The sequence below is a fragment of the Macrobrachium nipponense genome, chromosome 32 (assembly GCF_015104395.2).
Source record: "Macrobrachium nipponense isolate FS-2020 chromosome 32, ASM1510439v2, whole genome shotgun sequence".
Taxonomy (NCBI): Eukaryota; Metazoa; Arthropoda; class Malacostraca; order Decapoda; family Palaemonidae; genus Macrobrachium; species Macrobrachium nipponense.
The window spans coordinates 25,580,527-25,592,534 of record NC_061094.1 but is presented as its reverse complement, the minus strand read 5'-3'; the positions used below and the strand labels follow the sequence as shown (position 1 = coordinate 25,592,534).

The 12,008-nt window shown below is 40.1% G+C and overlaps 1 protein-coding gene across 1 annotated transcript in view; it reads left to right on the top strand.

Annotated features, from left to right (window-relative positions):
* LOC135207105 (uncharacterized) overlaps positions 1–4,967 on the top strand; it is a 28,537-nt gene extending 23,570 nt beyond the window's left edge. The window contains exon 3 of the mRNA XM_064238707.1: positions 3,975–4,967. Coding sequence (XP_064094777.1) covers positions 3,975–4,276 — 302 coding nt within the window. The 3' untranslated portion in view covers positions 4,277–4,967. The remainder of the gene's footprint in view (positions 1–3,974) is intronic.
* The last annotated feature ends 7,041 nt before the right edge of the window (positions 4,968–12,008 follow it).

The window sequence follows — 12,008 nt, the reverse complement described above, 5'->3', positions numbered from 1 at the left end:
TATCTCTCTCTCCCTCTCTCTGCCAAAGAATTGATAGATAGACAAATAGATGCTTGTTCAGTCCTCTCTTTCTCTCTTCTCTGGAAAAGATATATGTATCTATGGGAGGGGAAGAAATGTTGCCTATAGAAGTTCATTTCGATCTTTTGATATCGTAAGAGTTATTTCTCTCTCTCTCTCTCTCTCTCTCTCTCTCTCTCTCTCTCTCTCTCTCTCTCTCATTATTATTCTCTAAATAATTCACAAATAATTTCACTCTTGATGGTGGTCAAATAATGCTGTTGCTATTCAGTGCTCTCTCTCTCTCTCTCTCTCTCTCTCTCTCTCGCTCTCTCTCTCTCTCTCTCTCTTTCTGTGCGTTATTGGCTGTGTATATGTTTCTAGTGGTAAAATGTTTAAGATGACTTTGAAATGATATTAATAATATGAATTCAATGGTATATTTGATGTAGGATGATACTTCAAGTATACATATGGTATTTGAACTTTCAAGATAGGCAGATATAAGCATTTTTAGAGGGCAGTTCTAACTATTCACAGGGTTGTCTGGTACCCATCCCCTGCAAATATGGGGGAACACTGTAATATATATATATATATATATATATATATATTTAGTATATATATATATATATATATATATAATATATATATAAATTATAATAATTATTATATATATATAGATATATATATATATATATATATTAACAAGTATTATATATATATATTATATATTATATTATATTATACAGTGGTACCTCGAGATGCGAAATTTAATCCGTTCCCGAGGCGGCATTCGTATAATGAGTTTTTTCATATCTTGGAACACATTTTACATGTAAAATGGCTAATCCGTTCCAAGCCCTCCAAAAACACCCCATTAAATTTCATAATAAAGCTAAATTGACTATAAACAATGAAATACTGACAACATTTGGGGACCATTCAATACCTAAATTAAGAATAAAAATAAAAAACCTGTAAATAAAGTGTATATTAGTGTACAAGAAAATATTATTAATGTAACGTAAAATGTGGAAGCTTACCTTTCGAGTGAGGCTATCTCTGATAGTGGCGGCAGAGGAGGAGGAGGACAAACAGCAGATAACGTACGTACATAAGTACACTTAACTTTACGAAAACACACAAAATTTTAAGGAAAACCATAAAACTAAAATTTACGAAACACCTTAACAAAACTGTAACCACTTAACTTACAAAAAATCTAGAAATTACGTAAACATTTTTTTTTCTTTTTTTTTATATTTAAATTTTTTTTTACTTTTACATAGACTTTTTTTTTTTTTTTACAGAATTTCAACTTCATCACCGCTTTCAACGTTCTGTTTTTCATCACTTGGTTCTTCCTTTTTGTTTGCTTTCAACTTTCTGTTTTTATCACTTGGTTCTTCCTTTTTGCTTACTCCTGCTAATGCTGAAGGCCTCTTTAAAAATAACGATCCAAGGAAGATTGCTTCTGCCTACTTTTCACAATGTTTTCCTGAAACGACTCAAGCAAACGTCATCGAACTGCGCAAGCATAGACCTTGTGTGAGCCTTTCGGGGTGTCTTTTTTTCGTAAACAATTGCACTTTATGAAAAGCGCCCTAGAATATCCTTAATTTCTGCCGTTGTCATAGGCTCCTCCTCCTCTTCCTCGCCGCTGCTAGAGAACTCCTCTTGAACGACGTTAAGTTGCATGGCCTCCAACTCCTTCAGGTCATCCGTCGTAAGCTCCTCTTGGTGCTCCTCGAGAAGGTCGTTGATGTCGTCCTCGTCGACGACCAGCCCCATGGACTTGCGAATGCAACGATCTCATCAAGATCTGGTTCCAAAACAGTTTCGGATCATCAACTGTTTCTGACTCTGCAGTACCAGCTTCGCCACCGTCGAATCCCTCGAAGTCTCTGGCGGATACGGCATCAGGCCAGAGTTTCCTCCACGAGGAATTCAAGGTTCGCCTCGAAACCTCCTGCCAAGCTAGGTCAATGAGTCGGATGCAAATGACGATGGTCGAAATGCTCCTTCCAAAATTGACGCAAGGTGAGGTTTGTGGTATCGGTGATGTCGAAACATCTCTTGAAAAGATGTTTCGTGTACACTTCTTAAAGTTTCGCTATCACTTGCTGGTCCATGGGCTGGAGGAGAGGGGTGGTGTTGGGTTCGGAAGAAAAAGAATCTTAAACGAAGGAATACTCCACTAGGATATCTTCCTCGGGAGGCCAGGAGGGTGGGGAGGGCATTGTCCAACACCAGCAGACATTTCAGGGGGGAGGCGCTTCTCTTCCAAAAAACTCTTCACAGTCGGGCCGAAACACGATTTACCCACTCGGTGAACAAAAAAGCCTCGTTACCCAGGCTTTTGCATTAGCCCTCCACATCACTGGAAGCTTCTCCTTCAACACTTTGTGGGCCTTGAAGGCTCGAGGAGTCTCGGAGTGATACACCAGTAGGGGCTTCACCTTGCAATCCCCACTGGCGTTCGAACAAAGTGCGAGCGTAAGCCTGTCTTTCATAGGCTTATGCCGGGTAGCTTCTTCTCTTCCTCCGTGATGTGTATGTCCGACGAGGCATTTTTTTCCAAAAAAAGGCCATCTCATCACAGTTGAAGACTTGCTGAGAACTGTAGCCTTCCTTGGTCATCATCTCGTCGAACGTCTTTTTAAAGGCTTCGGCCGCTTTCGTGTCCGAGCTGGCAGCCTCCCCATGACGCACCACCGAATGGATGCCAGTCCATTTACGAAATTTCTCGAACCAGCCATGCGAAGCCTTGAACTCTGGGGTTGGCATTGAAGTCCCTTCCCCTCCCTCGTCTTCCGCCTGCGCAATCAAATCGCCGAAAATAGCAATGGCCTTCGTGAGCGATTGCTGTCTCCGTTACTGTATCGCCAGCGATTTCTTTGTCTTTTATCCAGATGAGGAGCAGCCGTTCCATCCCATCATGCACATGGCTACCTACTTGCTGGAAAAAAGGACAAAAATAGTGATTGCCCTTCGATGGTGTAGTTGCTTTGATGGCATCCTTCTGTTTAAGGATGGTGCCTATTGTCGACGGATTACGGCCATATTCCTTTGCGATCACGACTCAATCGCATACCAGCTTCGTACTTCTTTATGATCTCCATCTTGTCTCCAGAGACAGCACGCGCTTCCGTGAATTTCAACTTTCCTGGGACCCATGACTACGTTAATTTATGTAAAGTTACACAAATACGTAATAATACAGTCTTCGCACAACACGATAATATGAACTGCAACGAAATCACTAATGAATTTACGTTACTAAACGAAATCGTTGGAGCGAACGAATGCCGATTGCGTACGGTAAAGTTTCGGGTGCGGAGTGGCCGAGCTAAGGGACGCCAGCGCGTACGTATAGAAGATGCATGATGGAGGGATGCTGTCCAATCAGAGAGAAGGATCTCATGGCTTGGCTAGCATCAGGAACCAATGGGAGAGCAGGAGGATGATGGCGAGTCTACTAACACTAAGATGGCGCGTGCGGCGCGAGTTTCAAAAATTGTTATCGGGCGGGCGAATCTCGGACTTTCAGAAAACCTTTCGTATCTTGAAAACTTTTCGTATGTAGAGCAGTAAAATTTTTCGCATTGGCTTTCGTAACTTGGATTTTTCGTAAGTTGAGCCTTTCGTATCTCTAGGTACTACTGTATATATATATATATATATATATATATATATATATATATATATATATATATATATATATATATATATATATATATATATATATATATATATATATATATATATATATATATATATAATATATATATATATATATATATATATATATGTAAATAGTAAACACATATTATTCAGGAGAGAGAAAGAGAGATGCTGAAGGTTAGGAGCAGATGGGGACAGTGTTGATAATGTGGACAACTAAGGAATGACTGATTGTGGTTCGTTGAAAAGAAAAATAGTATAATTACATAAAACCTTTTCTTTTGCAGCTTCGATGATGATATTTGGCTTGATAACGCTATGCTGTTCTTCAGAGGGGACTAAAAAAGAATCCAAAACACCCCCACCAGCAAAGAATCACACAGTCATCAAAAAATCTAAGAGAAATCCAGTCTCAACTACCTACATCATCACTGATGAGATACCACAAGCTGTAAAGGAGAACAAGCCACAAACTGTTTACTATAGCCGCCCATTACAAAATATGGACCAAAATCTCATTTTAAGTTCTAAGAGTCTAAATAATGGTGGACCATATGAGATAACTAATACTCTCTATTGTTATAAGTAGACAGTTTTGTACCCATATTTGCATTTTACTTAGAAATGAATATTCATTATAAGTAAAATAAATCCTTGTTTATAATATACAAATACTTCTGTTTTTGCCAGTTTGTTACTACTTTGCACTGTATTCTATTTAATGAACTGTGCTCATGAATAAATGGATTAAGATTCAGATAACTTTCCACTTATATGAATAAGTTATACAAATAAAAATAAAAATAAAAATAAAATAAAAAGGAAAATGTAACTAAAAAATAAAGATAAAAAGAAAGAATAAAAATAAAATTTTAAACATAATAAAAAAATGGAATAATTTGGCAAAGAAGAAAACAATTAGAGCACAATGATTCCTTTTAATTCCATGAAGTTAATTAAAGTAAGGTCTTACAAAAAATTTTCTTTGAGGCATACTATTTTCATCAGTTATATGCTGAAATTTAATGGGCATTATTATTATTATTATTATTATTATTATTATTATTATTATTATTATTATTATTATTATTATTATTATTATTATTATTATTATTATTATTATTGTTATTATTATCATTGTTAATAAATTCACAGTCTTGTGAAAACAAATTGTTAAAAAATCCACAATTATATATCAAAATATATTTCTATGTAAAAAACAAAGACTTTCAAACACCTGGACGATGTTCCTCATCAGCGTAGACTTAAATTGTAAATGGAGATGGGTAGTTTCCTCCTGAAGAACTCGAAAAGGTGGGGCGGGGTGAGAAAATAACAGCCCATCATCGAAGTGCTGGTTTGGAGATCAAGGAGGTTGGCGCAACTGCCTGTTGAGTTGAATTACTCAACACTCAAACCAGCACTTCGATAATGGGCTGTTATTTTCTTGCCCTGCCCACCTTTTTAGATGCTCTTTAGGAGGAAAATACCCTCTCCATTTACATTTCAACGTCTACACTGATGAAGAACACCGTTTAGGTGTTTGAAAGTCTTTGTTTTTTACATAGAAATATTTTAACATATAACTGTGGATTTTTTAACATTATTATTATTAGCATTATATTTAACAAGAGTACGAGTCAAGCTTTTAGACTCTATTGAAGAATATAATTTAATAGTATTGCTGTTTGTAAGTTATCAGAAAACAGTATGTTCTACTGGAAAGAAAACTGGAAAATGATAACTGAAGTGTAGAAAATTAATAAAAAATTAAATCTAACAAAACACTTTTAACCATTCTTTATCCACAATGAGGAACATAATTTGTATATGGCAAAGAATGCCAGAGTTAGTATAGTAGTTTAGATACAGTAATTAAACAAAATTCTTTTGGCTGTTTTTCAATCATCTTTTCAGAGACTGTGCTATCTTTATCTATGCAACAGATAGTTTGTCTGAGTGCCACTATGAGAAGTGTTGGGTAATCAGAAAATTTCTGATGAAGTAAGGTAAACATTGCTTAAAATTGCAGATAAGATGATCTTTTAATACCTTAATCATAGCTCTGAGCCTCAGTAAAGTTGAAAATAGAAACTGTGGATGATTCTAAACGTTACTATGCACTATATATTAATAAATTTCTATTCTGATTCATGACCATAACTACCGTGTCACCACGGGGGATGGTAGGGTGGGAGTGGCCATAGGTGAGGAAACAGTAAATTTAAGACTTCAGTATGCTGCAATTACTGGTATAGAGGAGCAATGATTCTGAAGCAGGATTGTCAAGTTGTGTTTTATGAATAAGGGTGTGTACTTAAGATTGTGTGATAATTTACTACAGGGTATTTTGGGAGAATAGTTTAATTTTTTTCAAGATACTGAGAAAATAGTTCCGTTGGTGCACAGATAATTTGAGGAAACTGGGTAAATTTGGATAAACAGACCCATTTTTATGTCCATCCTACCAGAATATGTTGGATACATATAGATTCACAAATAGCAATAAGGAACTGGATATAGTAGCCTACAGTAACAGTAATTATAACTAAGAATAAGAGTGTAAGGACGGCATTTCGCCAAATGCCTATCCTTCCTCTGTACATACTTTTTATACCATATACTGAAATGTAGAGCATTTCATGGCCTATCTGCTGATATATTATGTAAAAATGTACTCTCTGCATGAAGATATATGTATATTTTCAGCTGCAAAGAAACATAATCACAGCGGGGGCTCGTCCCTTTTGTATATGTGTGCATGACGGGCACTACGTTTCCGTCCGCACTGCTGCCTCATATACAACATACAGCTGTCTCTATTCAAAAATGTTAATTAGGGCTTTCTCCTTGTCTGATTCCAGTCCTCAACTGGTGACCTACCGGATTAGGACAGTAACAGCTCAGGCCACCTACCCCAGAAAACCTTTAACGGACCCATATGGCGCTCAGTCTAGGTTCTCTGGTGCTCCTATCCGTGGTTGACCATGCCATTAGTGGACTCAAAACGGCACGTCCTCTACAAGAGCGTTTTGGCATTTATCTCACGGTTTGGCCCACCATTTACGACACCTGTTGACCGTAAGAGTGAGCTGGCAGACATGGAGAACTCAGCTCAAAAATGGGAGCTGTCCATCGTTCCTTCTAGTTCTTTGACACCCCGACCTGCGACATGATCCATGCTCTCCAAGGCGGTCCCCTGACGCCCCGACCCTGCGCCCCAATCGACTTCCTTGCACATCGCCACCGCACCAGCGAAGCCCCACTCCGTCAAACTGCCACCCTTCTCCAGACAACGTTGCAGCCTGGCTACACTGCGCGGAGATACAGTTCCTGCTCCATGGGATCACCAGGGAAGGAACCAAGGCAGACCTCATCGCTGCAGCCTTCCTGGAGGATGTGTTCAACTGCCTTGCCCCCTGGATGGCCAGCCAGCCAGGAGCGCTGCCCTATGAGGGCCTTAAAGACCCAGCTCATCCAGGCCTTCCCCCTCCTGGTCCCTGAGAGAGCTGCCCACATCTTCAACCTGGTGGGCAACCCCATGACCAACGAGGACCTGAGGATAGCCTGGAACAAGCTCTAGGGCCTGGTGCTACTGCCGGATGTGGACCACCAAGGACGCAGGAAGGAAGTAAGCCTCCTTAAACAGCTCTGCCTCAGCCAACTCGTGCCCCAGGTCCGCAGCCAGATCCTCGACGCAGAAGACCTGGGCATGGAGAGCCTGGTGGAGCAGGCCGATCATCACCACCCAGGCCACAAAACTCTCTGCCCCACCGTCAGCCAACAGCCTGCAGCAGGAGGAACCTGAGAAGGAGAACCTCGCAACCCCGCCAGGACAACAGTTGGTGCTGCTTCCATCAGAAGTTCGGCAGTAGGGCAAGGAAGTGCGAGTGCCCCTGCTCCTTCGTGCCTCCAAAAAGAGACAGAGGCAATGCCCATAGGATTTTACATCGAGGACACAATTGCCAGCCCCACGATGTTGGTCGACACTGGTGCCATGCAGTCGGTGTTCCTGCCGTCGGCAGAGGACTGCAGCCGTACCCCCGACTGCCCTCGTAGCTGCCAACGGAACCCTCATCCGCTCCTATGGCACCAGGACCAAGGCCACCGTGTTCCTGGGCCAGACCTACACCTGGCCCTTCGTCATCACCAACGTACGAATCCCTCTCCTGGGGGCAGACTTCCTAGACCACCATAGGCTCTTTGTGGATGTAGCCCACCAATGCCTTGACACTGAGACCTGCCTCTCTCGCCACTCACCACAGGACCCAGGGCACCCATCATCGGCTCCGTTTTTTCCCCACAGGTATGCCTCCCTCCTACAAGAGTTCCCGGATGTCTGCCGACCTGAGCTTCGCTAGGTGGCAGGGGTCACGCCAAAGCATGGTGTATACCATTACATCAACACCAAGGGCCCCTCGACGCACGCCAAGTTCTGCCGCCTCCCATCGAAGCTCCTTCAGGAAGCCAATAATGTGTTCGCGGAAATAGAGCAGATGGGCATCTGTAGGAAGGGATGAGCCCATGGGTGTCCCCCCTCCACATGGTGAGGAAGGCAGACGGTACGTGGAGGACCTGCGCCGACTACCGCCGCCTGAACCTCGTCACCACGCCCGACAGTTACCCCCTGCAGGACCTCACCAAGCCTCTCCAAGGAGCAAAGATCTTCTCTAAAATTGACCTCCTAAAGTCCTACTTTCAGGTTCCCGTCCATCCCAATGACATCCCGAAGACGGTGACCATCACGCCCTTCGGGTCCTTCATGTTCGCCTTCTTCACCTTTGGCCTGCGGAATGCCAGAGCCACCTTTCAGTGCCTTATGGACAGCATCCTTGGTGACCTACCCTTCTGTGTCTGCTATGTGGACAACATCCTCATATTTTCCAGATCGCTGGAGGAGCACCTGAACCATGTCCGGGCCATCCTCAAGCGCCTGCAGGAGAATGGGCTTGTTGTCCGTTTCGACAAGTGTACCTTTGGTTACTAACCAGATAAGACTCAGACTACTTTTTCATGTGGGGACTCTTCCAATTCCTGAATGTCTTAGTACACTTGTAGATTATATTATGGTAGGAAGTTATACATAAATAACAAAAATTATTTAGCACACAACAGCATCTATCACTGCAATATCCAGTAACAGTTCAATTACTCTGAGGCTGCTGAAAGTCTGTCACTCACTGACTTCCCAGGCCACTTACCATATAATTGACATTTAATTGTTTGTTTTGTTATCGGTAACTTCACTTACATAAAATGTTGAACACTGATAAAGAATGAAATATTAAACCACATTCAATGAAGAATATTTATTTGCTTTACAGCTGGAATTTAAATTAACTTTCCTAGATATATACAAGTAGGCTTTGGTAAAGGTAACATACCAGTGTTAAAAAGTATGTATATTTTGTTATAAATGTTCATTAACCAAACTGCGAGAGGTACAATTAGCAGAGATGCTTGATACACATACACCTGAGGCAATTAAAACTTACAAAAACTGTGTAACACTAAAACTTCTCAAGATATTGTAATTACATATCATTTAGTATTTAAATAGTTCTACAAGGTATTTTAGTTGGTAAGTTTTCAAACTTATTTAGATGAACATACCTGATGACTAACCCTTCCCAGTTAGTTATATCATGACAATGCCTGCAGATGGTCATCATCATGGATACGTACACAGTGCAGCAAATACCTCTTTGGAGCATATCTGTAAAGAAGTAATTTAGTTATGAATGCTACACTTAAAATATCATGATATTCAAGCTAGAACTCCCCAACCCAAAACCAAACTTAGACATATCATAAATTGACTACAGTACATACCAAGAATTATAGGACCCTTTGAGAACTGGCCTGCATAGTTTGTCTTTAGTGGGAAGCCCCTTCTCTTATGTCAACACCAACACTGAATAGTTTGGCCTATTCTCTACACATGCTTTTCTTTCCTTACTAATATGTGATTTTGTGCTAAGATGGGAAAGAAGCTTATCTCATCTGGTGGCAATACGTTTGGCTCGTGAACCTTTAGCCTGTTATACACTTCTCTCTTTTTCCATACCCTTCCCTAATGTTTGAGTTCTGGATTCTCATCTTTCCTCTTTTGAACACCTCAGGCTTTTTCCTCCTCTAATCTTGTATATAATACCCAATCATCCAGTGTGATGAATCCCTGATACTGCATTAAACAATGCATTAATAGTAACATCAAAGACTTTTTATCATAATAATAACCTATATCACAAAAAACCTGTTTACTAACATATACTGAACATCAGTAATAACTGTAAAGATATCTTCCATTTATCTAAGAGAGGTAGAGTTAATGTGGCATTTAAAAACAAAAATATAATGAAAAAGCACACATGAAGAACTCCTGGAATACTACAGGATGTGCATTTCAAATCCCATGTAAGTCATGTGAAAATTTTGGTATCAGTCCAGCCTGTTAATCATTACAAGCATCATAACATGTTGAATAAAAAAAATAATTGAAGCCAGCTGCATACAATAAAGCTTCTGTAACTTTGAATATCAACCACGAAATGTACACTCCAGGTCCATTGAACCCAAAATAAATAATTAAAATGTCTGGATATTATGGAAAAAAGTTTGTCTGATGTGGGGAAACCTGTAAGGGAAGAATTATTGTTAATGGAGCACTGACCTTTGTCACAACTGAGGTTATAACATGTCCATCACCTGGCATATATATATTTTTAACTGCATGTATGTATGCTCATTTGTTCTGACGCCCTAGCAAATATACAAATTTCTATCACATGTAGCGTTCTACTTTAGGACATTGTCACAAAAATCCTGGACCTTTTTTTCCTGACAATCATTTGCAACGGTCAGGATTTGCAAGCACAAATGGGAAGCAAGCAGCAGAGTTTGTGGTTCTCATTTATAAGTAAATATGTTCAAGAATATAAGGTGACATCGAGGCTCCCAGAGCAGCCTCTGCCTCTTTCTCTAGGGTACTTAATTGAGGTAGGGTTGTGTAATCTTTGTCTCATCCAAGAGATGGCTGTTGTAGTCAGTGAAGTGTCCACATCTAATCCTTTTGTATTTTTGCCATTCGAGGTTTGGCTTGGTTGCTTTTCACTCAAAATCTAGTCTGATGATAAGTAAGATTCATATGAAACTGTAAATTCGTAAGGCCAATGTAAAGAGATTTTCAAGTGTTTTTTTGATAAGATTTTTGTCATTATCTTTGTGTGCATTTTGGACCTCGTGTTCAATTGTTTCAGAGTTGATTTCCTTTGTAAGTTGTCAGTTGGCACGAGTCCCCTTTCATTTCATGTATTTGTTAAATTTGAATAGTTTAGTTTTATCATAAAAGTGTAAAAACTCATCCAGATCTTGCTGGACCTTTGCTTAGATGTTTGTTGATTTCGCCCTTAAGGCCAGGCTATAATAGTCCTACACCATCTTGGGGCAGAACCATATCAGTCAGGGAATATTTCTGACATTTGGTCTTTCAAAACAAGGACAGCCTGTATCAACAAACATTGGGAATGTAGAGCAAGTGATTGTTTTTTCATGCTTGGCTGAGAAACTGCAAAGATAGTATGGGATAGGCTTAAGGAATAGTTTTTGCCAACCATTTGATGAAGTTAAGGAGCCAGTGTGCTTGCATGAATGTCGGGAGCAATTAACTTAATTTCTGTGGGCTGTTGTGAATTTACTGTTGCATTCTACAGGACTCTGCATGTGCCTAACACACCCGACGCAGTTGGAAGACACACTGCGGCGGCGGTGTTTCAAAGGTTGTATTGGCTGGGACCCGTTGTGAATTTACTGTTGCATCCTACGGGACTTCACATGTGCGAAACACACCTGATGCTGACTTGCATGCACTTGCAAGTGCGCCAGTTTGAGATATGCACTGCAGCAGTTTCAAAAGTTAGTTAATTGTAGTGCAACCAATAAAAAACTGGCAAGAAATCTGTATTTCAGTGAAATTAGTGAACTTCTACTTTCAAAGAATTAGATATCGAAGTTTGATGTTCTTGTTAACTGAGATTATGAACTAGATAACCTAGTTTGATGTTCTTGTTAACAGAAGTCATGAGTTACAGAATGTAACTAACTTCACGTGATTACCTGGTGCTCTGGGAGAGAAAGCTGCTTAAGAGTTGTCGAAGCTCTAAGTGTAATTGTTGCTGCTGCTAACTGTGCTGTCGGACTAGAATTAGAGCAGAAGGCTGTTACTTGCCTTATTTCAGTATTTAAAAGAGTACTACCACTTGCCTCAGGATTGTGTTTAATGTCTCCTAAAAGTCAAAGGTAGAACACTTTATGAATGATTG